Source organism: Myotis daubentonii, chromosome 6 (genome assembly GCF_963259705.1).
Source record: "Myotis daubentonii chromosome 6, mMyoDau2.1, whole genome shotgun sequence".
NCBI lineage: Eukaryota > Metazoa > Chordata > Mammalia > Chiroptera > Vespertilionidae > Myotis > Myotis daubentonii.
Window position 1 is genome coordinate 2872952 of NC_081845.1, and position 26092 is coordinate 2899043.

Consider the following 26092-nt stretch of genomic DNA (forward strand, 5'->3'; position numbering starts at 1 on the left):
TGCAAACTCGTCTACAGTGGGGACAGGTGACCATCGGTTACCTAGACCTGGAGGGAGGAGTGACGGGGCGTTACAAAGAGGCACAGGGAACCTCAGGTGATGCAGATGTTCCTTATTTTGATTGCGGTGATGGTGTCGCAGTTGTACACATATGTTAAAACACATCTAGTTCTATACCTCAATAGATGGAGTGCACTGCTGGCATTTTGATTAAGCTCTTTGAAGAAAAGAAGTAGTCATACAGCATAGTACTATATTTACAGATTACAAATAACCTGTATTAAACTATTTAAATTAAAAATGGTTGCCAATCTTTTACTCAATTCCAGTAGTTTCACTCCTACCACTTTCCTCACCGACTAAGGCCACTTCTTATTTGTGGGTGACTGGTCAGGGATGGAGGTGAGAACTCCATGGTGAGAAAACAGGTGTTAGCTTGTGCTTCTACCAGGAGACTGATGGTTTGGTACCTTTCTGGCTGTGCTGAGCCTCCTCTCTCCTGTTAGTGATCTTTTTTGGTTGGATCTTGGCTCACTTTGGGGCCATAGATTTGGATTCAGACTCAAACGTTTGTCTCTGCTGAGTCCTGTGAAGGTATCTCCCAGGTCTCTCTCATTGTAGGTCCCACCCTGGCTGGACCAATCTGGCTGATTCTGGGTTTGCCGGTGTCAGCTCTGAACAAACCTGTGGGGAGCCTCTATAGGGTTAAGCCCCGGACTGACCTGTTGGCAAAGTCACAAACAAGTCCCAGCTTAGAGGGCACAGTCCTCTTAGCATAATTAGGCTTGACCTTATGACGCTCCCTAGATCTTACCTGGGAAGCTAATGGGCTGAGGGAGGTGCAGCAAGAACAAGACTAAAAACAAGTGAAACTCACAAGAACAGTGTAACTATGGTAACCACTACCTTGTTTCCCTCTGACTATAAAATAAAGGCTCAGCTTGTCTCAGGATCTTTCTCTGTGGCCTCCGCCAGGCACAGGAAGATCCACGGAGACTAAAGAGCGCTAGAGAGCTATGAACGCTGTCTTTGCCGACTCCGTCCACACCTTGGGGAACCCCTGGACTCCCGGGGCTGGACCCCGGCACAAACCTGTTCTTTCCACTCCGTGAGGCACTGGCGGGATGTCAGCCATGCCCTGCAGACCCAGCACCTTGGTGGGTCTTTAGATTCAGGCCTTTAGGTCCCCGCAAGGTGTTTCTTTTTTTCCCTTCGAGGTTTTTTATTTCCTTTGTACAGGGTACGCATCTAAAACGCCATTCCTATGATTTTTGTCAAAGTATCAAGTGTTGGTAAGTTTCAAATCAATCAAATTAACTCCTCACCATAGCAACAGAAGGACAAATGTGGTCTAGAGAAGGTCTTTTCACCTACGAGAAAGTTTTCACCCATCACCTACGTTTTTCTCTGTAAATAATGAAGGTGAGGAAAACGTGAACAGGGTAGATGGACATTCTCAGTTGAGTTACTTTCACAAAATAAGCTGAAATTAAACAGCTGGAAAGCACAGCTGAGCATCTTTTAGTCCAGAGCACTGCCAGGTGTGGAGCAGGGCCGGGACAGAAAAGATAAGACGTGACCATTTACACACTTTGTCTTACAAAAGCCAAATGTCACAAACAAAACATTTTCATTCTTTACTCCTGATCGTGACAGGAGATAATTCTGTGCATGTAAATCTCTGTGAATATTCGTATAATCTAGTGCAAACATGGCTCATCATGATGTATTTACTCAAGAAATTCCACCGGGAAGCCCAGCCTACAGGCCAGCATCCCTCATTATTGCTGGAAATTACCAATATTTACTCTACACAACTGTTGCTGCTGTGTAATCACCACCTCACATAAATTCTAAAATATATTGAAATATGATACCTTGGTTAGAGTCAAAAATTTTATGGTCACGTGAAAACATTTGACAGCGTGTCATTTTTCTTCATTTTGAAATACAGTTATAGTTTTGTGATGTAAAATAACTTGTTTAAAAACTGTTTTTAATTGACTTCAGAGAGAGAAACGGGAAAAGAGAGAGAAACATCCATCTGTTGCCCCTTGCATGCACCAGGACCAGGGATCAAACCCACAGGCCTTCTGTGCACGGGAGGAGGCTGCAGCCAGCAGAGCCACCCCGGGCAGGGCTCGCGTCCACACAGTGCGGGACAGAGGTTCGGGGAAGGAGTTCCTGTGTGTCCCCGGGACTTCGTATCCATGGCTCCTTTCGCTGGGGAGAGGCGATCTGTGAAACAGATTTCTCTGTGGACTCTCATCTAAGAAAAACCCGAAACAGGGAGGTAGCCAGGATCTACTTTGTGCCCATTATTTTATTTGGCATTTATTATATAATCGTATTTTCCCAGTCTGACTTTCTCTAGCTTATGCTACATAATGACTTTAAATTGGTGTAGGAGGGTAATTCTAAAATATAAATTCTTATTTATGCAACACAATGATTCTTTATAATATTCACTTGCGTGCCTTTCCCCAAGGGACAGTAACTTCAGAAAACAAACAGATTTGTGGATAACGATACCCTAAGTTTTTGTTTAGGCTGGGACTCTTACGTGAATGAGAACGTTAAAAACAAACCTCTCCCTGCACATGAGCCTCTTTCTCTGCGCAGACCAGCTCAGCTGCACTGCCTCCCACCTGCTTTCCGTGTCAGCTCTTGGGTCCCAAACACCAACCCGAGGAGTCTCTTGCCTCCCGTTCTAGGTCCCGCAGTCAGCGGCCACCCACCCGCACACAGAAGGACCCGCATGGCTTCCCCCAGGACCCGCAGGGCCACACCTTGACCCTAGACTCCCGGCCGCCAGAGCTGCGTGAGCTGCGCTCCTGACCCTCAGACACTCGGTCCGTGGGCCTCAATCACGAAGACGCCGCCTCAGCTGGGCCACCCGGGCGGGGGGCGGGCGGCTTCCCGGGAGGCTGAGCCCCCACCCACGAAAGAGATGCCAGTCCTCTCTGCGCTTGCTTCATGAGCTACACACGCCAGGGTGACACTGTACAGCGATGCGAGGGTGATTTCACATTAGAACACCACCTATTCGCTCAGTTCACAGTAATTAACATCGACAGACGGAAAGCGCCAAACAAGATCGCAATTGATACAGAAAGTGTCTGATAGAATCCAATTCTACACACACACACTCACACACTCACACACACACACACTCACACACTCATCTGAGCAAAGAGAGATGAGAAGAGATTGTAATTGTCCCCAAACCACGCTGAGCCTGCTCTACAATTCCAACCCTCTGTAGACTGTTATGGCACCTGGCATTTATCATAACCACCCCCTAGAGATGGTAAGCGACCAAGAATGGCAAAGAGGATAAAAACGAATCGGGGTGCCTCGCCTTACCAAGTATCACGGCTGACAAAGCTACAACCGGTACACGTGACGCCGGCTTGGAGACGAGCAGAAGGGATTCCCGGTGAATTCCGTTCCAGCAACTCCTCATCACTCAGGAACCCATGTGCGAATTCCTGTGGGCAGGAGCCCCACACAAGCTGTGATCCGCCGGCCCTCGGGGGGAGGGAAGGGCACCTGCTACGCGGCCCGTGGAATATGGCAGGCGTGACCGGTGCACCCACTTCCTGGGAGAGCTCCTCTGCAAGGGAGTGCGCATCCCGGAAACATCACGCCCAGGGTGTGTCCGTCTCGCCCAGTCCCATGCCGCCGGCCACCTTCTCCTTAATTTCCTTTCAATGCGCACTAGTTACATCTATAAAACTGGACGCTTCTTTAGCAAGCGTGTGGGGACATGAGTTAAAGAAGCCACGAAAAGCAACGCCACTTCGTCACCGGAGCGCCTCATCATCAGCCTCCAAACTGTGTCCGCCCTGAGAACACAGCTCCCAGCCTGCGAGCTGACTCCTGGGGGGAGCAGAGCGGGTGCCTGTGGGGAGAGGGCACGGCGGTGCTGTCGGGTGGAGACAGTGAGCCGCCTCCCTCCCTCCTGTGCCAGGAGCAGGTGCCAGCGGCCTGGGCATCGCTCTGCAGCCACTGGGTCCAGCTGGGTCCGCGCCTTTCACTCACGTGATCCCGACATCAGGCCCCATTTATGAGCGAAGCCTGAGCCAGGAGGCATCACAGAAACACGCAGGGCGACCGACAGCCCGGCGCGAAGGCCGCCTGGAGAACGGCTGCTAAAGTTTAATTCCACGCACACTCGCTGCTACAACATGTGTGGGCACATAGGTACGCACCACCATACATGGGAGCGACGTATATACACGTTAGGCTCTTGGTTACTTCGGGGGATGGAGAGATTGAGGTATGGAGAAGGACTTATTATATCTATAAAACTGGAAGCTTATTTAAAAATATATGTAATTATCAGTAATTTATTATCTAGACTTGTCAAATCTAGATAAATACATGCCTATTTTATTATTTCCTATCCTTATTTGATTATTTGCATTTTTTCAAAATGTGGAAAACAAAATAAAACATGAGGTTCAATGGGAGCTTTATTAGATTTAAAAGAGAGTGAATGAGGAAGCTGGATATAAAATAAATATAAAAGCACTTATTAAAATAGATGCACAGTATAAACACGAAGTGATAAAGTGTGACTACAAGTGAAGACACTACACACAGGAGAATTTTTTCCTAAATGATGTACATGCTCATTGCAATTTCAAAGGAATATTTCAGTTTTGCATATTGTTACTACTAAAAGGCCACCTGGAAGATTAAACGGATAAAAAGCTAAAATGTAAAATCAATGTTCTGGATAGGAACTAACAGGAGAGATTACCCTCATCGGTTTCTAAACATTACCAAGTTATAATAATTAAAATTGTGTTACATTGGCTAAAAATTCCTCTCAAATATCTCTGAGTATTATGTGTAATTATAATACAAAAGAGTAACACAAATCCGTGGAAAGAACATCTCTCTCTCTCTCTCTCTCTCTCTGGAAAAATGAAGTAGTTATCTGCCAAATAGTTTTTCGAGATCTTTCCAAAATACATACTCTGACCCCACCTGTCCTAAATCCCTACTAATCACCAATTAAACCCGCCCAGGACAAGTCAGTCAGAATCTTGGAGGCTGGGTCCCAGGAGTCAGAGTGTTAAGCTCCCCAGGTGACTCCAATTTGCAACCTGAGACCCCACAGCCTTGGGTGTTGCCCACCTTTTCTAACTTGTGGAGAATGGGTTTCGGAGGAGCTGAGCTACGGCAATCCTCTCACCCTGCGGCAGGTGAGGGGGTGGCAGGTGAGACCCTGCCAACTGGGACCCCACGGGAGGGAGAACAGCCAGGCAAGGCAGGTGGCCAAGTCAGTCAGACCTTCATCAGAGTCTTACAATCTCTAACCCACCAATTCTACTCCAGAGGCAGTATTTCAAGGGGCTATGTTAAAATATGTCCACTTAAGAAAGATGAAGAAAGACAAGGAGCGCATTGCCAACCTGCTGTGTCCAGGTGAGGGTCGGAGGTCGCAGGTAGAGGTGGCAGGTGGCCGGCTGGAGCCTCCCTGGCAGCTCAGGGGGGCCAGGCAGCACCACCCTGGGCAGGACGCCCCTCCGCACAGGCCGGCTCACCCCAGCTCACCCCGCTCCCGCAGACAGGCCCAGTGGAGACAGCCGTTCCCCCAGGAGCACAGGCCTGGGGCGTGGCAGGAGCCCGCGCGGACACGGAGAGAAATGCAAACGCACGGACGCGCCCAGCTGGAGTCAATTTTCTTTCGAGTCAGCATTAGAAGGAATCCACGTCGACCATAAAGACACTGATGTTAATGGCGAACTGCAGAAGCAAAGAACCTGTGTGCATATACGCATGACCCATGGCCACAGGCCGTGGGGTGGTGGAGGCCAGGGTCAGGGGCCGGTAGAAGGGCCGATGGGAGAAAAGGGGACATCCTGGTATGTAATACTTGCAACATTAGAGATTAAAAGTAAAATAAAAGGCTGCTGGAGCACTTGCTCTGAGAATTCTTCTCTGAGAATTGGGCACAGGGACGGCTCGAGCTCCCGATGGGATTGCCGGGCTGCGTCTTCGGTGAGAAGGGGACATGCGCCACGGTCGCCTTTCAGCAACTGATGCCAGGAAACTTAGAAAGAAATCTCAACGTCCATCAACAAAACACTGGCTTTAAGAAGGCCAAACCGACTCTCCCCTCCGCGCAGCTTCCTGCCTAATTACATTTTATTTCACTGGTCCGCTGTCTTCCTTCTGATCACTAAAGTTTCTTTTCAAAGCAACTAAATTAAAATTGGCTGAGGGACCCATTATACATAAATACGTGTTAGAAATCATTTTTTCTCACAAAAGATACTTTTTTTCTCTTTATATTTTAAAGAGAGAGGGATAAAAGTCACCATTAAGAGAATGGAAAGGAAACACGGAGTGGGGAACTATACTTGCGATCTGAGTGCCTTCTGTCATTTAGAATAGAAAGTGAAAAATAAAAGTATTACAAATAAGACAAGTCAAGCCAAGAAAGAAACAAACAAAAGTCTTGCAAAGACTTTTCAAAAAAGAGGCGAATCAAATGGCAAATAAACATATTTTAAAAGTTTTAAACTTCACTAGTCACAATAAAATAAGTAACAACTCCACAATGAGATAACATTATGCACCACTAGAATTTCTAAAATGCAAAATAATGAAAATGCCAATTATTGGTGAGACTACCAAGCAAACGGCCCTCTCTCAGAGCTGGCCGAGACCGAGTTTAAAACTTCAGTTTGGAAGCACTTCTGATGTAGTTACCAAACGCTAACAAACGCGTACAGGGGACCCAGCAATCCCCGGGGATGCATCCTTGGACATTCACACACGTTCTCTACAAATACACTAGGAATTCCTCAGTAGCAGTGCTTTGTAGCAGTCCTAACCTCGAATTCACACAAAGGCGCGTCAGCAGAGGGGCGGATAATTGGCATCTTCACAGATGAAAATACTATACAGTGATGCGTATAGATTAGAGGGTCCACAGTCACATGCAGATACATTTGTGAGAGTCTCTCACAAATACGGGGCGACCCGGAGCCAGACACGGAAAGACGGATTTTGTGATGCCGTGCACATAAGCACACACCTGTTGAGAGAGGTCAGGGCCTGAGGAGGACCGGGCAGTGGCTGGACGGGCCTGAGGGGCTCGGGGGCGTGGCGGTGCTGGCTGATCTGGGTCCTGGCTAAACCGGTGTGTTTGGGTTTATGTTTACCAACTGACACACGTGCACTGCGTGCTGCCTGTTTGCATATGATACATCCACCCAAGTCTGTAAAACGTACCAAGAGAGACTTGTCTGAGTCGGAAAAACCTAGACACAGAGGTTCCATTTCTTGCTCTGCCATGTAATGTGTCCCCAAATCACAACAACAAAATTAAACTGTCTTAGATTTATGTGCTAAATGGGGGGAAAAACAGTCCGCCCGCCTCCTAATAGGAATGGTTGGAAGCCACATGGATAGATGCCTGGTCTTCTGATATATTAAGATAAAGCACATATAGAGCTGCTATAATGAATACACACGGAGCAATGATAGAGTAGTCAGAGCAAAGAGAAAGGTATTTGATATAACTTATTGGAATTACTTATAAAGAGTCATATAATAACCCTCTGGCCAACTGGAGAGAAAAAAATCAAAATTTTTACCTCCCTTCCTAAACCAAAATGAATCAAGATGAAGCAAAGCTTTAAAATAACAAATGGAAATTATAAGAGGACGAGGGGGAAAAGGCTAAACCTTTTCCATAATCTTAGCTCAGAGAAAGCTTTGCTAAGCCAAACCATTTTAACGCTTTACAATGAGCACACAGAACCTTCATAATAAGCTAATTAAAATATGGCATAAAATATTTTTACATTAATCTAATTCCTATGTTTCATATTTGCATAACACCATTAGCATTTTCTTGATGCTGCTAATTCAAAGATGATTGTTTAATTATAGGATAAAACATTGTCTTTATTAATTCATTTGACCCCCCCCCCTCCAAAAAAAGTACCTACTACGTGCTGGGAACTTTTCTAGAGCTGGAGATCCAGCAGTGACTACACAGCGACCATTCCCTGCCCTGCAGCGGGAGAAGACAGGGGGTGTACCCAGTCATATTAAAGGGTGCGAAGTATTTATGAGAAAAGGCAAGACGGAGAGCAGGTAGGCGTGCTGGACGCAGGGGGGTGATTAAGGCGTTGCAAGTTTCAATGGTCAGGGAAGTCTTCACTAAGAAGTTAGTTTTTGGACAAAAATGAAAGGATCAAACGATGGTAATCTGTAGGAAAAATGCATTTCCGGCAGAGGGAACAGGAGGGGCAAAGGTCCTGAGGCAGCCATGCACACTGGTGGGTTCAGAGACCCGCAAGGAGCCTATTGTGGGTGGAACAGAATGAGCGAGGGACAGAGTACTGAGGTTAATGGATAAAGGCGATATGGCAGCTACATTAGGCCTCCCAGGAGGGTAAGAACTTTAGCTTTTACTCTGAGTGAGATGAGGAGCCACAGAGCGTTTGAGATGAGCCATGTCATGATCGGGCTGCGTTTAAAGGGATCTTCTGGGCTCCTGAAGTGAAGGAGGGCGGGTATGAAAAATCCAAACTAGAGATAGAGAACAATTAGAGCAACAGAAGAGAGGAGACAATGACATAAGGAGAAAGGGTAGAATTGCCTTCCTTCATTCATCAGACATTTGCGTGCACTGTTAGGTGCTGGCTGGAAGGACAGAAATGAGTTAGACACAGATCCTGCCCGCACAGGCAATGCCCACGAGGAGATCAAACATACGCAGAAATCACTCCGAAACACACAAGAATGCAATGAGCGAGGGGCACGTGTTCATCTTGGTTGGCAAAGCGGGTGGGGGTGGTGTGGACTGAAGCAGCTGGCCGGCCGCAAAAACACAAGCTCCATGATGGCATGCGTCCCGCCCCTGCCAGACGGCCAGACGCCAGCACCTGAAACAGTGCTTGGCCCCGGGACCAGCACATGTATGTTACCCAATGACCGAGCGTCTGCCGTGTGCAGATATGTAGGGAGAAGGGCACCATGAACAAAACCGCAACTAAGAAGAGTTACAGTCCAACTTGGCAGAAGCAAACGAGAGGAGTGGAGATGGAGTTAGAGCCAGGAGCAGGGTGAGGTCGCAGCGGGTCCTGTGAAGCCATGGGGACTGTGGCCGCAGTAAGAACAGAGGGGCCGCAAAAGCGTCCAGCAGCGGGAGGAGCACACTGAGCTGGAAGGAGGGTGTGAGCCAGGACCCAGCCCCCCGCTGGGTGGATGGAGTCCAGCTACTGGTTTGGATGATTCTGTGAAAACCTCCAGGAACGGTGACGAGGCCTCCATCAGGCTAGGCCCCTTGGCCCCTTGGCCCGGAGCACTTCCGCTGTCCTGAGCGCCTGTAGACGTGTGTTTATTTGTACGGTGATGGTTTTCATTGTCTATCTGCTTTTCTTCACTGGAAACATTCAGTACGGGTGGAGGACGCCTATCTTCATCCCCCCTTTTTCCTTGTTCCCTTCACTCCAGCCATCAAGCACCTGAGGGTCAGCTGCACGCAGAGCCAGCAGACACACTGCGTCTCAGCCTCTCCTGCAGCTGGTTGAGGCCGTGAGATGAAGGTTTGGCAATGGACGTGAGCGGAAGTGGCCAGGGCACCTTCTGCCACATCCCTTCCCGGCCAGGGAAGCGCTGGCTCTCCTTTCCTGCCTCCCCTCTTGCAGGCGGCTCCTCCCCCTTCCTCTCCCGAAGGACATCCCTGCTGGAGATTATGCCCTTTTGGGACTAGAGACCTTTCTTAGGCCTTTTTCATGATGAGGAGGGGGGGGCGGGAGTAAGAGTGGTTGCAAGGAGCTATCTTTCATTGGCTTTTTGGCTTTTTCAAAAACAAAAAAGACAGGCCTGTGAATCAACTCTGTCCGGTGGAACGTGAGTGAGATGCAGTACAGTGGTGGGTCATGTTCCTACAAGGAAGTTCTCCGCTTCCTCCTGCCCCCTCCCCCAGGGCAGGGATTTGGCCCTGGCGGTGGTGAGCCCACCCTGACCCAGGGCGTCCTCCTAAAGGATACGAAGCAAGAATACACAAGAGCCCCATGTCCCTGGACCCACCTCGTGGGGAAGGAGGGCCCAGCCTCCCTGGACTGTGTACGGGCTTGGGCTTGTGTATGTGAGAGAAGCAACTTCCACCCCAGTGAAGCTGTCAGCATTTGGTCTCTGTTAACAACAGCCAATCAGTACCTTACTTAACACATCTCTTATAAACACTGACCGTCACGACTATGTGTCGAATGAATATGATTGTCAGTAGAAAAGTCACTATGTAAGTAAACGCATAATAAATATTTTCCCATTCCACTGAGCTTTGAGCATAAAACATTTATAGGCTATTGGAAAATAGTAATATAAAGCTTCAACGGCAGTGAAGTTCTATATCATGACCTTGGGCCCGTAACGTAACCGGCTTTGTCATCGGTAGGTGAGCAAGCACAGCATTCATTCAGCGTCTGCTGGGCGGAAGCCAGGACACGCTAAGCTCGCTGCTGGTTCCTGATCCCGGCCGTCGCGCCACAAACAAGGCCTTTCCCGGGAAAATGGGCCTTAAAGGCTTCGCGCTCTGAATGTCGTATCGCTCTTCTCGGGCAAACATCATCACAGTGTGAGTCCGAGTGTTTGCTGTGGGACTGCCGCCATTGCTGGCTGCTATGCAGAACACAGCGACCACTTCAAGGAAGTCTGGGAACTACTTGCTATTGAAGAGCATCACTTGACACTGGGGTTTAAAACACTTACAGCCACACGTATTATTATTTGGTAAACAAGTCTGTGTCTTCGTATTTAAATGTGGACTTTAAGTAAGGATGTCAGCTGGCACAGCCCAGCTGATCAAATGTGCTGATGGCCAGGTTCGTGTGCTCCCATCACTGCAGCCCGGTCCAGGAATCCCCCGGCGGCCCCAGAGCGCCCGGGCAGACGCCTGTGTGTGTTCTGTGGCAGAGCACTGGGACGGTGACATTCAATTAGCCAAGTGCTGGAAGCAAGGAACTGAAGGCGAGGCTTCACACTAGGAAAATGGTGTGGGAGTGGGCTTTAGAACAAGGAATTGTAATGAAGCTGGACATAGGCCTGTTATTTTCTGAGTAAAGATAAACCTCAAAAAGAGAGGGGCATTTGGACTTTATAATGGCAATAGGGCTATACTGCTGAAAACAGAAACATGGACATGTAAATACTGAATATGAAAAAATATCCTTTCTCCTGTACCACGGAAGTTGTTCTGTATAAACAGGATTGTCTATCTTTCTTTGATCAAGACCTTATTATGGCTGTTGTTGGTGGTTTTCCTTGGAGTAGTAAGTCCAGGGGCTTTTCTTGCTGATCCTAAATTCCCAAAACTGTGTGTAACAACTTATTAGCTTAACTTAAAAGGAAAGTGTTGATTAAAGGAATAAGTGAATGGCTGAATAATGTTTGCATCCAATAGTGATGATTTCCACTAAATCAAGTGAAACAATTACCCAACATGTTTTGAAGATCCCAGTAGAAAAACACATATTAAACAAAGAGATTTTCTTTTGAAAATATGAAAACAGGATAATTTCTGTCAACTAAGTTGCTTATAAAGAAGGCTGCCTCATAATCAAGTTTTTTTTCTTTTTGAGTCTGTTAAGCACACTTATTACACTTGGCAATATTGAAATATTTGATTTTCCAGAACTATGACTTTAAAGCCTTTTAAAACATAAACATGATTATGAACATGAGTTTACAACAACAGAGAAAGAATCTGACCAATATTTTTTAGGTCTGTGAAAAAAATATAACATTGAAAAAATCACTAAGATTATAATCACGAGCTTGAACAGTGATGGTTTTTGGTATTTGCTCATCAGTAGTCATCTTGGCTCCCATGACCACCTATTCACATGAAACACACGAAAGGACTGAAGCTACAACTAGCGGGAGTTTTCGTCTATTTTCAATGATTTTTAACTATTGTAAATCAAGTGACCCACATTCCAGTGAATGTCATTTGTGTAGCAATGTGGAAATCTGGCCTGGGGCCGTGGGGCGGTGGCGGGCGGGGGGCGGGGGGAGGGCGGTGGCGGGGTGGCGGGGTGGGGGGGGGGGCTTCTGCCATTCATGTTTTCATTAAGAAAGTGGTTTCAGAAAAGGTATTAGTTTTGCAACATTTATGTAAAACAAGTAATGTGACACTGGAAAGCAATACCGCTCACTTAATGAGTTGCTATGCAATAAGTCAGATCCTCCCAGAGTGTAAATTATACAATTGGAAAGCCGCATTTATCATTCAATATCTCACTCCCAGACAGGTGCTCGCTCAGTGGTAACCCTGGCTTAGCATACCTAATTTAAAGCCGTTCACATCTTTTTTTTAAAAAAAAACACCTATCACACATGTAGCTAAACCACTTGTTCCTCCCCCCCCCCCGTCCCCAACAGTATTAAAACTATTTTAATTACCTCAAATAATAAAAATGAGATATGAGTTGTATTAATAGCCAGAGATACTTGAACTGAAGCTTGAATTCTTAAAAATTTGTCATTTAAAAGGTGTCTTGAAATACACATATTAAGTTGCCTTTCAATATTCTAACAGGCCGATAAGCATTTTGTAAGAAAGAGTGTGGCTAGAATAAAATGCTAGGATGATTCTGACATTTCCTAGGTTGAACTGATGAGAGTTCTTATCGTAGGTTATTTAATGAGTTTACGATTCCAGCTCATAAGCACGTGTCAAATTTGAAAGAGAATTTAAGATTTCTAAGAACTAAAATAATAATAATAATAATAATAATAATAATAATAAATAGAGAGGGGGAAAAAAGCTAATAAAAAAATTTCTAAGAACTCACCTGCTTGCAATAAGGCCTTTTGCCTAGTGGGGCTACTTTAGAGAATAGTAAATTAAAGGGGGTCTTGTTCCCTCATAAATAGCTCACGAATAATTTGGGTGACCTAGAGACCGTAAGTTATTAGGGATGTGCTTATAAATGTAAATATAAATAATATGTCACTTGCTCAAGACCCTTTCTAATGACCTAGCCTGGACCTCCACACTGTTGGGTACTGTCTGCTACTGGCCGAGGAATTGCCATTTTTGGCAAAGGCCGCCCAGGACAGGGCTCAGAGTCCAGGGGAGGGCCGGCCGGCCTCTGTAGCCTGGTGTCTGCGGAATCGGATCGGAGGGAGTGCATTCAATTCAGGAGGGTCACTTACGACTGAGTTTTTCATCATGGCTTTGACTGTGAAGCCCTCAGAAACCAGGGCGTGAGGCTGGTGCGCCAGGAGCGGCTGCTGCGCCTGCAGCTTGGTCCTCCTCTTCGGCATCTTGTCTGGGCATTTGTTTACGCTCAGGGTCTCTTTTTCTGCCACCATCTTCCTAGAAAATGTCTTGTTCTCATAAAACGTGCAGTAAAAAAAATCAGTGGGTTTTACGGACGTGAGCTCGGGGAAAATGTAAAAAGGCGCTAACGGTAGAAATTCAACCCTTCCTAGTGCCCAGCCGATGGAGATGTTTGGCAACTCCCAGGTGAGGGGAGTTGAGGGGAGGGGAGGGGCGGGAAGAGCGCAGGACCTTGGCGGGTGCTGCAACGAGCTTCCAAAGGTTAGCCTCCCGTTGCTAAGCAACGCGTCAACACTGCGGGGAAATGGCTCCACCCCCAGTGACGTACGTTTCCTGGGACTTAACCCGGAAGTGCGGCAGACAGCAGGCCGCGGGCAGCGTGAGCCGAAACTGTGGGCTAAAACTACGACTCCCAGAAGGCCGTGGGCTGCTCACGGTCTGCGCGTGCGTACTCCGACGGCCGGGCGCAGGGGCGGGCAGAGTCCGGGCAGACTTAACCCCGGAGCGCTCTGCCCAAGGGAGGCGCGGGCGGACGCCCGAGCGCACAGAGGCCCCCTCTTGTCCAGCAGTTTGCACCTGCCCAGTGACCATGATCGGTACGTGGTGCCTGTCAGGTACAGCCTCTCTGCGCCGCCCTGCGCCCCGCTGTGGCGCCGCGCCGGTCCTCGGACGACGGGGGTCCTAGGGTGCCCCCTCCCGCCCTCAGGTGCCAACTGTCAGAGGCAGCGCGGCGGTGTCCGCGCCCCCGGGAGCCCGCGGGGCTGCGGGAGACTGTGGGTGCGGTTGTCAGCCCCCCGCGCACCCCTGGTTTGACAGGCGGTCCCCCGCGACAACTTGGCGAGGGAGCCTGGCGCGCGCCGGTGCACCTGCCCCCGCCATTCCCCGAGGGGACGCTGGCGCCGCGGTCCCGGGGCGGGCGCGCTGCCTGCCAGGCCCGAGTGGGCGCGCAGACCCTGCGGTCCGGTCCGGTCCGGTCCGGTCCGCTGTCGGGGGCTGGGAGGGAAGCCCTGGCCCAGCATTAAAGGAGCGGAGGGAGCCTGGCGGCGAGGTTGGGACCCTCAGGCGTTCCTGCGGCTGGATGGAAACTTCTGTTCCTGCTGAATCTCCATTGGCCGTCTGGCGGGAACGAATAACTAAGGGTCGGTAATGGCAAGGATGAAAACTTTTTGCGTCATGAATGAACGCGACGAATTCATTATGAAAAGCCCCTAAACACGCCGGCCTGGGTGCCGCACAGCGAGGAGGCGCTGGAAGGGGCCGCTCGGTTGCCATATGAGCGCGCAGTCTTCCCAGCTCAGGGAATGTTAGGCAAACGTGGTTTCAGGGGTGCCTCTGAGCATCAGTGCGAATGCACAGCGTGGCGTGAACACACGCTCCCCAGTGCCCCCCATGAATCCTTAGGGGGGTTGATGATGACAGAGCCTTGCTCTAGAGCAGTGGTTCTCAACCTTCCTAAGGCCGCGACCCTTTAATACAGTTCCGCATGTGGTGGTGACCCCCAGCCATAAAATTATTTTCGTTGCTACTTCATAACTGTAATGTTGCTACCGTTATGAATCGTAATGTAAGTATCTGATATGCAGGATATATTTTCATTGTTACAAATTGAACATCATTAAAGCATAGTGATTAATCACAAAAACAATATGTAATTTTTTGTGTGTTTTCCGATGGTCTTAGACAACCCCTGTGAAAGGTTGTTGGACCCCCAAAAGGGTTGCGACCCACAGGTTGAGAACCACTGCTCTATAAGCTGTACCAGTTGGTGAACTTATTTGGGGATTATCTCCAATGAGCGCCATTTGTGAAACACTCTTGATTGCAACAAAGGCATCGCATCTGAAGTCAGATGTAGTATGATTTTAATTCAGTGTAATCCAGTGCATGGTTAATTTAAAAAGAAACAAATTTATGACAAAGCTATAGATGAAGACAGGGACTTCAGATCTAAAAATCATCACTTAATTCCAAATTGAGTATCTAATAAATGATTACATAAATAACTATTAGGGTGAAATGTGTTTAGGCAGTTTTGTTTAGTTTTTTTTATTTTTTATTTAGAGACACAAGAAGAAAGAGTGTGACCTTGGGATTTGATGGTTAGACCGTTCTTATTAACTGGTAATGACATGAAGGATTTAAAGTGGATTTTTAAAAGGCTTTTTTCATACCCTGGCCAGTTTTGCTCAGTGGTTGGTGCATCGGCCTGTGGACGGAAGGGTTGCACGTTTGATTGCGGTCGGAAGCATGTAGGTTGCAGGCTCCATCCCTGTAGGGACGCTGGCAGGAGGCAGCCAGTTGGTGTGTCTCTCTCACATTGATGTTTCTCTCTCTCTGTCTCCCCCCACCTTCCACTCTCTTTAAAAACCAACGAGAAAAATATCCTCGAGGATGAGGATTAACAACAAAAACATGTTTCTGTCCTATTCCAGCTACTGCTTTTAATAGTGTTAATTACGACGCAAGTAATTAAATGTCTGTCCCATCCTAAGAAAAGCACCTTACGTATAACCAACAACCGGGAGGACAATGTGCGATAAATGACTTAGGTAACTAGTTGCCTTGCTTATGACTACCGGTAGGCACATTTTGACAAAAACCCCCATCGCCCCTTGGGCCCGGCTGTGGGGGATAGTGGTGCCGGTGCGTGGGAGCGGGAGCCGTGGGAGGGAAGGCTGGGCACGCGGGGTCTCCAGTTGCTGTTACAGCTTTGGAGCGGGGTAGGCATTACAGTTCACACCCAGTGATGCGCTGGATCAAAATACACGTAACTGCCTACCTGGGGGTTGTCTTTTCTGTTTCAACACCTGTGCTCCTCAGAACTTGCCCATTTCATGTCTGTGCTCTCTGTGATGCTACACCTCCTGCAACGCAAAGAGCACTCTTCCACGTTCTTTATCTCTTCGCTCCTTTGGAGGAAAGCCAGGAAGCGGGTTGCTGGGTAGCACAGGAGTAAGGCATTACCTCTCTACCAATGCAGCTGTCTTGGCACTGAGACCGCTTCAAAGCACGTACCTTTCTCGCTTGGATAATGACTGAGATGTCAGCTGCCCTGACCTAGACAGCTACGGAAACACAATCCAACTTAAGTCTGAAAACTGATGACTGTGATGACTGAGACGTATGGAGAAGGACTGCAGGCTAATATAAGCAGCATGGAAAACCCTTAAGAAAATTCAACTTAGAAAAATGTCATTTTGGCACCTCTGTATTTTTTATTTGACCCCCTTTAACTTCTCCTTCCTCCTACCCCCCCTTCCACCTGGTAACCCCCATACTGTTGTCTGTGTCAGTGAGGTTTGTTTATTTTCCTTGTTTGTTCATTTGCTGTTTTCAGTTTTATATCCCACGTATGAGTGACAGCATATGTCCTTGACTTTTTCTCTCTAATGTATTTTCCTTAGCGTGATATTCTGATGCTCCATCCATGTTGTCGTAAGTGGCAGTGTTTCATCTTTTCTGATGGCTAAGTAGTATTTCATTGTATATATGGATCATATCTTCTTTACCCAATCATCTATTGAGGGACACTTTGGTTGTGTTCATGTCTTGGTCACCTTGAATAATGCTGCCGTAAACACAGGAGTGCATATATCTTTGCAAATAAACGCTTTCAGAAATTTCTGAGAGGTACTCGGGGATTCTGGGTGACATGGTAATTCTATTCTTAATTTTTTAGGAACCTCCATACTGTTTCCCATGGTGACTGTACCAGTTTACATTCCCATTACAGTGAATGAGAATTCCCTTTTCTCCACAACTTCTCCAACACTTGTCACTGAATTGTTGGTAACAGCTGGTCCAGCAGGTGTGCGGGGCGTCTCATGTTGGTTTTAATTTGCGTTTCCCTAACAGCTAGTGATGTTGAGCATCTTCGCATATCTCTGTTGGCCTTTGTATGTCTTCTTGGGAGAAGCGGCTGTTGAGAGCCTCTCCCCGTTTTTTAAACTGGATTTTAAATTTTTGTTGTTGTTAAGTTATATGAGTTCTTTATATATTTTGATATTAACTCTTTATTGGAGGTGGGTGTTGTGTGAAAATATCTTCTCCAATTCTGTTGGTTGGCCTCTATTAAAAATATATCTCACCCTTTAAAAACTAGCAATTCTTTGTATTTCAGTTTTTTAAATTTTCTTTTTTTTTGTCTTTTTAAAGAACGTGTTTAGCAATTTTATAGTGATGTTTGTGGTCCAGTGTCAGATGTTAAAGTGAATGGGTAGGCCTGGCCAGTTTGGCTCAGATAGCTGGAGCATCCTCTCATACACCAAGAGGTGGCAGGTCTGATTCCCAGTCAGGGCTCTTACGAGAGGCATCCTATCGATGCTTCTCTCTCTTTCATCAATAAAAAATAAAACCGTTATTTAAAAAATAAATTAATAAAATAAGGTGCATGCATATGTGTACAACAATGTTACCAGTACTGAACTTCAAATTCAACGTCTTCTTCTTTAAAAAGACTTTGATTTAAAATAACACAATAACTGGAACATAGTCTCCTCTGTACCTTGTTTAACTTAACCTCTCCTAGAAGACTTACATGTCTGCATGTACAGATCTACCCCCTGATAATTCCTGCCTGGTCTTTCATTTTATGGATGTACATAAATTATGCAAATACTCTCCAATAAATGAGCCTTCAGTAAGTTTACAGACAATTGTTATCATCAGGAATGTTTGTGTCTATATCATTTTGTTTGCATATGTTAGCATATATGTAAAGTAAGAACCTTATTACAGTGTCTGGGTAGGTTTTCTAGGTGAAGCCTTTGTAAGATTTTGAATTTTGCCAAGTATTTCCGGTTGTCCTAAAGTAAACCACACTCTTCTACACGCCTGTCTACCACCACAAGGTAGCAGAGACCTGCCCTGCCCCTCTGGGCTGAAAGATTACAGAAAGACATCCCCCCGGAGCACCCACTGGGCCTCCTCTCTCCTTTACACCGCTCCCCTCCCCAGCTCCGTGCCTTCGAGCCGGCCCAGCTGCACAGCTGTCCTCAGAGGCTCTGACCTCCTGCAGTGTTTGTAGGACTGCCCATTCCCCCCGTGTCCTCTAAAGGTTTATTTTTGCCTTATGGTAGGTGAAAGAACAGGGTATTTTAATTTGTGAAAGGAATTTATGAAGGTAAACCTCTCACTTCTCCTAACACATTACTTGCATGAAAGCAGATCCAACCATTGAGCACCTACTGTGTGCCCGTCCTGCTCCAGGTGCCAGGGATACATGAGTGAGAAACACACACACACACACACACACACACACACACACAATGCCTGCCATCATGAATGGGCAGTCTACCTTCACTGTTTGCCCACAAATCTAGATATTTGCTTTCAAGCTTGCAGGTGGTGAACTTTCAGCTCTCAGAATTGACATTTCTGGTTGAAGATACTGTGTTCTGCTACCTGTCCTGCCATTTCCGTAATCTCGGATGAAAGGTGACCTACAGCCAAGCGCCCATCGTACGCTCTCAAGCCTCCACTTGTGACGGGTAGACTTGTGTCACACAAGAAGTTCTACTACATTTTTGCATAGAAGATTTTGCATAATTATGTACAGTCCTTTGAGTCCAAAGGCTCCAAAATAATGACCTCGCGCCCTTTTCAATCTTGGAGCCGTTTCTACGGGCTTTCTTTGAAGTCTGCATTTTTTTGAAGCCTCCTAGCTTCATCGCCTGGAAAGGAGACAATGAACGCACTTTGTACTGAGGAACGCAAATCCATTTCTGCCTCCAAAGCGCCTTTGAAAAATGCAAAAAGGAACAATTCGCCTCACTTCAAAACGCCTCATATTCATGAGAGCAGTTTCCATGCAGAATACTTCCTTCCGTTCGCTGCGAGTTCTTTGATCAGTGAAAATTGTTTCTTACCTGCTGTTTCTTCAGCCTTTAATTGAGGCCCAGTGCTTATTCGGTGTTTCTGTTTTAATTTGCATTTAATGAGCTCATTTTGAATGTTTCTTTGTAGTAGTCTGAATGGTTTCTCTCAAGTTTTGTGATGTTAGAGGAAGAGATGTGTGTGACAGTTGGCTGACTGATGTCGCAGCTCGCCTCCCTGGCTCCTGTCCCTCACCGACAGGAGAGAATCCTGGTTGAAAGGACTTACCTTGATGCGTCTGTTTCCCCCAGTTCCGCGGGTCCCCCTCACCCAGGGCTTCCGCCAGCTTATTCAACACCTGTGTCACTAAACAGAAAGCGTTCCTCCTTGGACTCATAGGCATTTCAGCTCACTAAGGATTTCGGTGTCACTTCTTTCCAAGACATTGGACCAGGTGGCGCTCTGCGGGGGGGCCAGGGGTGATGGTGTATGTGTATGGATTGTGTGTGGGGAAGGACACGGAGAAATATAAGATACGGAGAAATCTTTGGTAACTTTCCAAAGTTAGTCACCAGAGGTCCTACCACAAAGAGCTGGTGCTGTAGCGGACAGGGGACAGGGCAACGCATGTTTGGGGGACGCCATCTCCCTTGGAAGCAGAGTATTTAGAAAGAAATGTCGGTGTGAACACATGCCCACACCTCCTCACACCTCCTCACAGCACACCTGCCCGCGCTCTCTGCGTTGGCTCTGTGACTCTCGCAGCCAGGAAGGCCTCTCCTGTGTACAGCGCGTCTAGAAACGGCTGTGCGTGCCTCAAGACCCCTTTCAAAGGACCAACTTTCTAGGGTGTTTTCTTTAAGGGCTCTCCACCTGACCCCACCTTTCACCCCCTCCTCAGACTGAAGCAATGAACTGCTTGAGAATCAACTAAGAAATTAGGAACTACTGCCCAGCCCTCGTGGCTCAGTGATTGAACGTCAACCTATGAACCAGGAGGTCACGGTTCGATTCCCGGTCAGGACACAGGCCCGGGTTGTGGGCTCGATTCCCAGTGTGGGGCGTGCAGGAGGCAGCTGATCCATGATTCTCTCTCATCATTGATGTTTCTATCTCTTTCTCCCTCTCTTCTCTCTCTGAAATCAATAAAAATAGATCTAAAAAAAAAGAAATTAGCAACTACTATTTGTTAGGTCCTCACTCCTGGTGTAGAAAGTGTAGAGAAAAAGAAAGGGTTGACATCCTAAACCGTAGGTACCACGATGGAAGTTTGCACAGGGAAGCTCTGGAGAGGGCAGCTGAGCCCAGGCCCTCTGTTTCCTGGGCTTTTGAGTTGTCCCTAAGGACAGGGAGGAGGGAGCTGGATGGAGGCAGCATTCTGAACTGGGGGTGGGGGTGGGGGTGGGGCTGGGGCTGGGGTGGGAGGAGGAGGGGATCCAGGAGCCCAGGGAATGGGGAGGGCATGTGACAAGGCCAGGCTAGAGGAGGAGGCTGGCGCCAGGCTAGGGCCTGGTATGGAAGCAGTGTCAGGAGGGTGGGTTTTTACTTGGTAGCAAGGAGTCAGCCATTGAGCCGCTGTGAACAGGAGGACGTTATGAGTGGGTGGTGTTTAGGAGAGATGTCTGTGGCCATATGGGAAGCTGCAGGGTATCCCACATGTGCCAACAGTGCGAGAAGTCCCGGCAACCACTCATCGCCTCTGCTTTCCCTCACGTGGGGGATGAGCGGCCACTGAGAGTGGCCGGGCTGTGGGGTAGGAGACGGCTCTTCTCAGGTGATGACATAGGTCTGATATGTCACTAACTCGTCTCTAATCAAGAGCCACACTTTTAAAAAATTGTTCTTATTTCTGTAGAATGTGTTACCTGTTGTTGACAGGTATGCTTTCACTCAGGGCACTACAGCTTTGGAGTTATTTCTGTCCCATAAACAGTCTGTATCTCCTCTGATACGTGGCACATGGTGCTTAGGGTTCTATTTAGTCTCTGCCCTAAATGTGAGGACAGCATCGCTGTGGTTGGAGCTGCTGAGTGGCCCAGCCCAGGGCAGTTCCCTTCGGTGTCCGCATAACGTATGTGCCGAGCCATGTGTTGAGAATGTCCTTGGACAAATGTTGGGGTTTTTTGTTTTGTTTTTTGTTGTTTTTTGGGGTTTTTGGATGATTTATCCAATATACTTGTAAGACTTGAACAGGGTTCCTCATCAAGGATAATGTTAGAGTCCTTAATGTTGGAAGAGAGAAAAATCACTGTGTACCATATATAGAACCTTACCCATCTCGCAAACCCCCACCCCAGCCTCATCAAATTAGGACAAAAATTACTGATTAGGGAGCCGAGTAATGTTGGTGTTCCAGTTGAGATAGTTCATTATTTGTCCTCACGATTGATGAGCGTACCAGTTCCTCCTTTTGTTAAATGTTTTGGCGTCTCGGTGCGTAAATGCAATGACCTGAGGTGAAGCCCGTGGAACTGCCTGGTGGTTTTGTAAGCTTGTTCTTCAGGGCACATCCATCTTCCAGACCTGGCAGATCGGAGTCAGACGACCGAAACTCACGCTGTGCTGTCAGTATCCTGGACACACAGACCCAAAGGGTGAACTGCTTGTGTTCCTGCGGTGAGCCTCTTGTAGCATCCACCTGTACCCCCCCGTTTCTCTTCACCTTTCTTCCCACAGTCCTCGATTTTCTCAGGAGCTGGGATTTCCCATTTCCCTCTTCAGCTCCCAGGGGCAGCTGGTGTCTGGGTAATGATGAGGTGAGCTCCTCTCTGCCTGCCACCACTGCCACCCGTTTCCCCAGCTCCACTGCTGGTAAAAAGTGCATGGATGGAACTGGAGAGCATTATGCTAAGTGAAATAAGCCAGAAAGTGAAAGAAAAACACCACATGATCTCATTCATTTATGGATAATAAAGAACAGTATAACCTGATGAACAAAAAGATAGATACAGAGGCAGAGAAGCATGGAGCAGACTGTCAAACTACAGTGGGAAGGCTGGGGAGTGTTGGGTGGGGCGGGGTAAGAGAGCAACTGAAGGACTTGTATGCATGCATATAAGCACAACCAATGGACACAAGACACTGGGGGTGGGGGGTGAGGGCATGTGCCGGGGGTAGGGGAGGCCGGGGAAAGGTCAATGGGGGCGGGGGGGAAGGAGACATGTACTACTATCTGTAATACTTTAAACAATAAAACAAAAAAATAAAGAAGTGTATCCCAGGTCGTGACGGGAGTGGCGTGACTGCCGAGACCGGGGGCCACTGCGCCCCTGCCACAGGGAGCAGCGGTCTGAGCAGCCCCGTGCGGGGCCCGCCTCCATGTGCTTCCAGGGCACTCAGTCCTGCCTACGGCTCTTTTCCCTTATGCCCGAGTTTTGGGGAGAGGTGAGCTTGGGCTGACCAGAGGCTGGGGTAGGCTTACTGCCTGGAGAAAGAAAGGTTTAAGAAAAGGAACTCATGCTCCAGGTCTCCTCTCTGCCCTTGAACTCTGGCTCAGGGTCCTCTGCAGCTCCCTGGCGTGTCCTCAGACCGAGAGGTGTGGACTTGAGCACCGCCCAGGCAGCGGCCTGGTGGTGGCTGCCGTGGGGGCTGCTGACCAGGCCGCAGTTGCAGCTACCACCGGATCTGGAGGGTTACCTGTGCTGACACCTAACAATGTCAAGTGAAGACGCCTGCAGTCACAGTATTGGACAGGAGCTGCCTGCGTTCCCTGTGCAGGCATTTTGAACACTCGTACATGGTCTGCATACGGAGAGCTGATACGTGCTTCCCACTCTGCACTGAGGAATTGGTGAAACCCCAGCCAGGGGTCGGTAGGCGAGTTTCTTCCTTCGTCGCGGTCCTCTCTGGAGCTTTCTCCTTTCTTTATTGTCCGTTCTGTGGATGTGTGTGCACAGGCAGTTTCTCACCACATGCAGCGTTTCCATCAGATGTGTTTTTCCCCCCATCAGCCCATTTCAAGGAAATTACCACCTAGTCTCAGTGTGCGATGCTGGAGCTGTATGCTGGGTCCCACATGTGTCTTCGTGCGCTGGCCAGCACTGCGCACTGCAGAACATTGTATCGTGATTTTTGCGAGGGAGAGAGGGAGGATCTCGAATAATTTCTATTTGGGGCTTAATTATCTAAGGAACTTCTCTATGGGGTCTAGTCATGGTTTTCACCTTCCTTTGTGTATAAATTTATTTAAAAATCTCTTCTGACTTCTGCAGCCAATTTAATTATTATAAACTAGAGGCCTGTTGCACGAAAAGATTCGTGCAATAGGCCTTCCCTTCTCCTGGCTGCAGGCACCGGTTTTCCTCCGGCACCCAGGACCCAGGCCTTTGCTCTGGCCAGAGCCGCCTTCCGTCTTCCATCTTCGCTGCTCCAGCTCGCCTTCAGTCTTTGCTCCACCGCTTGGAGCCTACATATGCAAATTAAAAACCATATGCAAATTAACCGCCATCTTTGTTGGCAGTTAATTTGCATATCACGCTGATTAGCCAATGGGAGGCATAGCGAAGGTACGGTCAATTACCCTGTTTGTCTATTATTAGATAGGATATTAGAATGCAAGGTAAGCTGGTAAGGGTGGCTACGCCATTTGAGGTCAGGTTTCTGGAGGTGACATGATTCTTTTCTTTTTGTCCTTCAGTAATGATGACAACAGGGTGAATGATGTTAATGACCTATGGCTGGTGAATATGTGTGAATTCTTTAACGGTGAAGAACTTGTTTTTAAAAAGTATTAACTTCAGAGCTTCGTTACCCTAACTTAAAACCAGCTTGCATTAATTGCCACTTATATATGAAATCTACTGGGAGGTATAACCAAAAATTATTATCTTTGGGTTGTGGGATTTTTTTCATTGTGATTTTCTGTTTTTCAGATCTTCAACATTAAGCAGATCATATTTTAGAAATACAGTAAATGTTATAAACGCGGTTTTAAAGCTAGGACAATGCATGGCCACTGGAACCCATGCGGAACTGATGATCCTTTTGTGACAAGTTATGCGCGATAAAGAATGGCGGTGCCTGCAGTGACCGCGGGTTGGGTGGTAAGAGCAGGGGCCCCTGGAAAGCTAACACCACTGCCGCCATCACGCTGACTTTTTCAGGGCGCTGCTCACCACCCACACTCCGTGGCTGCCTTAGTTTCCCGTTCCTGCTATAGCAAGTTAACCGCACGTTTGGTGGCTTAAAACAGCACCAAACTCTCCTCTGGCCGTTCCCGAGGCCACAGTCACAGGAGAGTTTAAGGGGCTGAAATCAGGGGTGAGCCGCGGAGCATCGATCCTCTCCCACTCCTGCAGGCCCCTCCTGGCCCCTGGCCGCCCGCTCTGTCTCATCACTGGCTGTCCCTCCCTGCAGCCCCTGCCCCTCTCTACAACAACGTGTGATTACATTGGGCCCCCAGCGGATCTCAGTGGCATCTGAAAAGCCCTCTTGGCCGAGGTGCCCAGGCTTTGGATCAGGGTGTGGACATCTGGCAGCGGTCCCGTCCAGCCCCCCACAGTTCCCATGAAGGCAGCCTCCATTGGGAGCTGGTTTTGAAGTGTCGTGTTATGAACTCAGGACGACAGATAGAGGACGTTGCAGTGACAGGGGCGCCATTTGATCTGGCCTTTCCGGCGGTCACCTGGAGGCAAGGCGGTGATCCCTCATGTGATCTGGGCGCTTGTGTGTGTGGGTGAGTTGATAAACCGGCCAAGGACATGAGTCACTTTCCAGGCAGTTGCCCAGGTGGCCAGGAGCGTGCGACTCTCCTCCCGGACGCGTGGGAGGCTCAGCTGGGCAGTTTGCGGGGCCAGGTGCTGGTGTGCGTCCCGCTGGGCAGGGGGCTGTGCTATGCGTGTGACAGGAAGTGTGACTTCCCCCAGCAGCACAGGGCAAAGCAGGGCCAGTGGCCGTTTTATGTACATTTTTCTTTCTCTTTTAACAATTCACTAGAACCTCAGCCATAACGCTCCTGTGGAGTAGTTTAACTTTCTCTTGCCCTTCGTAAGTAATAACTAGTCTGGCCTAGTTATTTTCTTGGTTGAAAATTACACAGTTAGATGTTTTAAATAAATTCTGGTAAACTTATAAAGGACAAAAAGGAACAAGATTGTATAACTTAATTTGCTTCCTTTTAAAAAAAAAGATGTCGGTATAGAATTTGGTTCCATGCGGCAGTTTTAGCTGAAACATTTGGGAAGCATTTCCTTCCACGTCATTAGTACAATTAGGAGGAACTCGCAGGGAAATGTGGAGTAAATTTTTAAAGTAGGTGCAGAATTTGATTTGTAAGAAAAGGAAAAGTTGCATTTTTATGGGAAAAAGGTAAGGAAATAAATATAAAATTCAACCAGCCTTGGTTGAGAGGATGCGTTACAGGGCCTGTGACGGGCACAAGTCTGCGTATGTCAGCAAGGACGCCGCAATGTAGGGGAGACGCTGTGGACACAGCAGAACACGCCATCCGGAGGGAGGCTGTGGGGGAAGCGTCCCGCCCTGGGGTCTGTGGGCGCCCCTGTGCCAGGCAGGAGCAGCCAATGGGGCTGGAGCACCAGGGCTGTGGCGGAGCTGATGTTGAGGGATCGGGGTGAAGGGCGGGGAGGGGGGGCCTGGTGCCAGGCTGCAGAGCTCGGTTTTGCCCCGTGAGTAATGAGGAACTCACTTGGTCTTAATGCCAGGAAGGGGCGTGATCACACTTATTTTTAGGAAGGGCTTCGGCAGCGGGCCACGTGCCATCTCACCGTGACTTTGGTTGACATAGACACGATGACAATGCTAGTCTGGTCTGTCCTGGCTCAAGGAAGAGCAGCAGGTCCACACAGCTGAGCGTTGGAGCCTAAGGCCCTTTCGCAGAGGACATGAACTTCAGTGCCCGCAGTCGTCAGGGGCGAAGGGACAGACGTGGAGAACGTGGCTCCTCTAAGACAGTGACAGAGAGGGTGGCAGGGCTGTGGCTGAAAGTGGGGCGTGAAT

At 48.2% G+C, this 26092-nt stretch overlaps 2 protein-coding genes across 4 annotated transcripts in view; one reads left to right on the forward strand and one right to left on the reverse strand.

Moving 5' to 3' along the window:
- Positions 1 to 13571, reverse strand: part of PACRG (parkin coregulated) — a 301250-nt gene extending 287679 nt beyond the window's left edge. The window contains exon 1 of the mRNA XM_059699885.1: positions 13198 to 13571. Coding sequence (XP_059555868.1) covers positions 13198 to 13356 — 159 coding nt within the window. The 5' untranslated portion in view covers positions 13357 to 13571. The remainder of the gene's footprint in view (positions 1 to 13197) is intronic.
- Positions 13572 to 13784: 213 nt separating this feature from the next.
- Positions 13785 to 26092, forward strand: part of PRKN (parkin RBR E3 ubiquitin protein ligase) — a 533123-nt gene continuing 520815 nt past the window's right edge. For 2 of the 3 annotated variants that reach the window (XM_059699895.1, XM_059699896.1), the window contains exon 1: positions 13787 to 13938. In XM_059699895.1, the coding sequence (XP_059555878.1) occupies positions 13914 to 13938 (25 nt within the window). In that variant the 5' untranslated portion in view covers positions 13787 to 13913. Of the gene's footprint in view, positions 13939 to 26092 lie in introns of all 3 variants that reach the window. The other variant, XM_059699897.1, reaches the window with a different exon arrangement.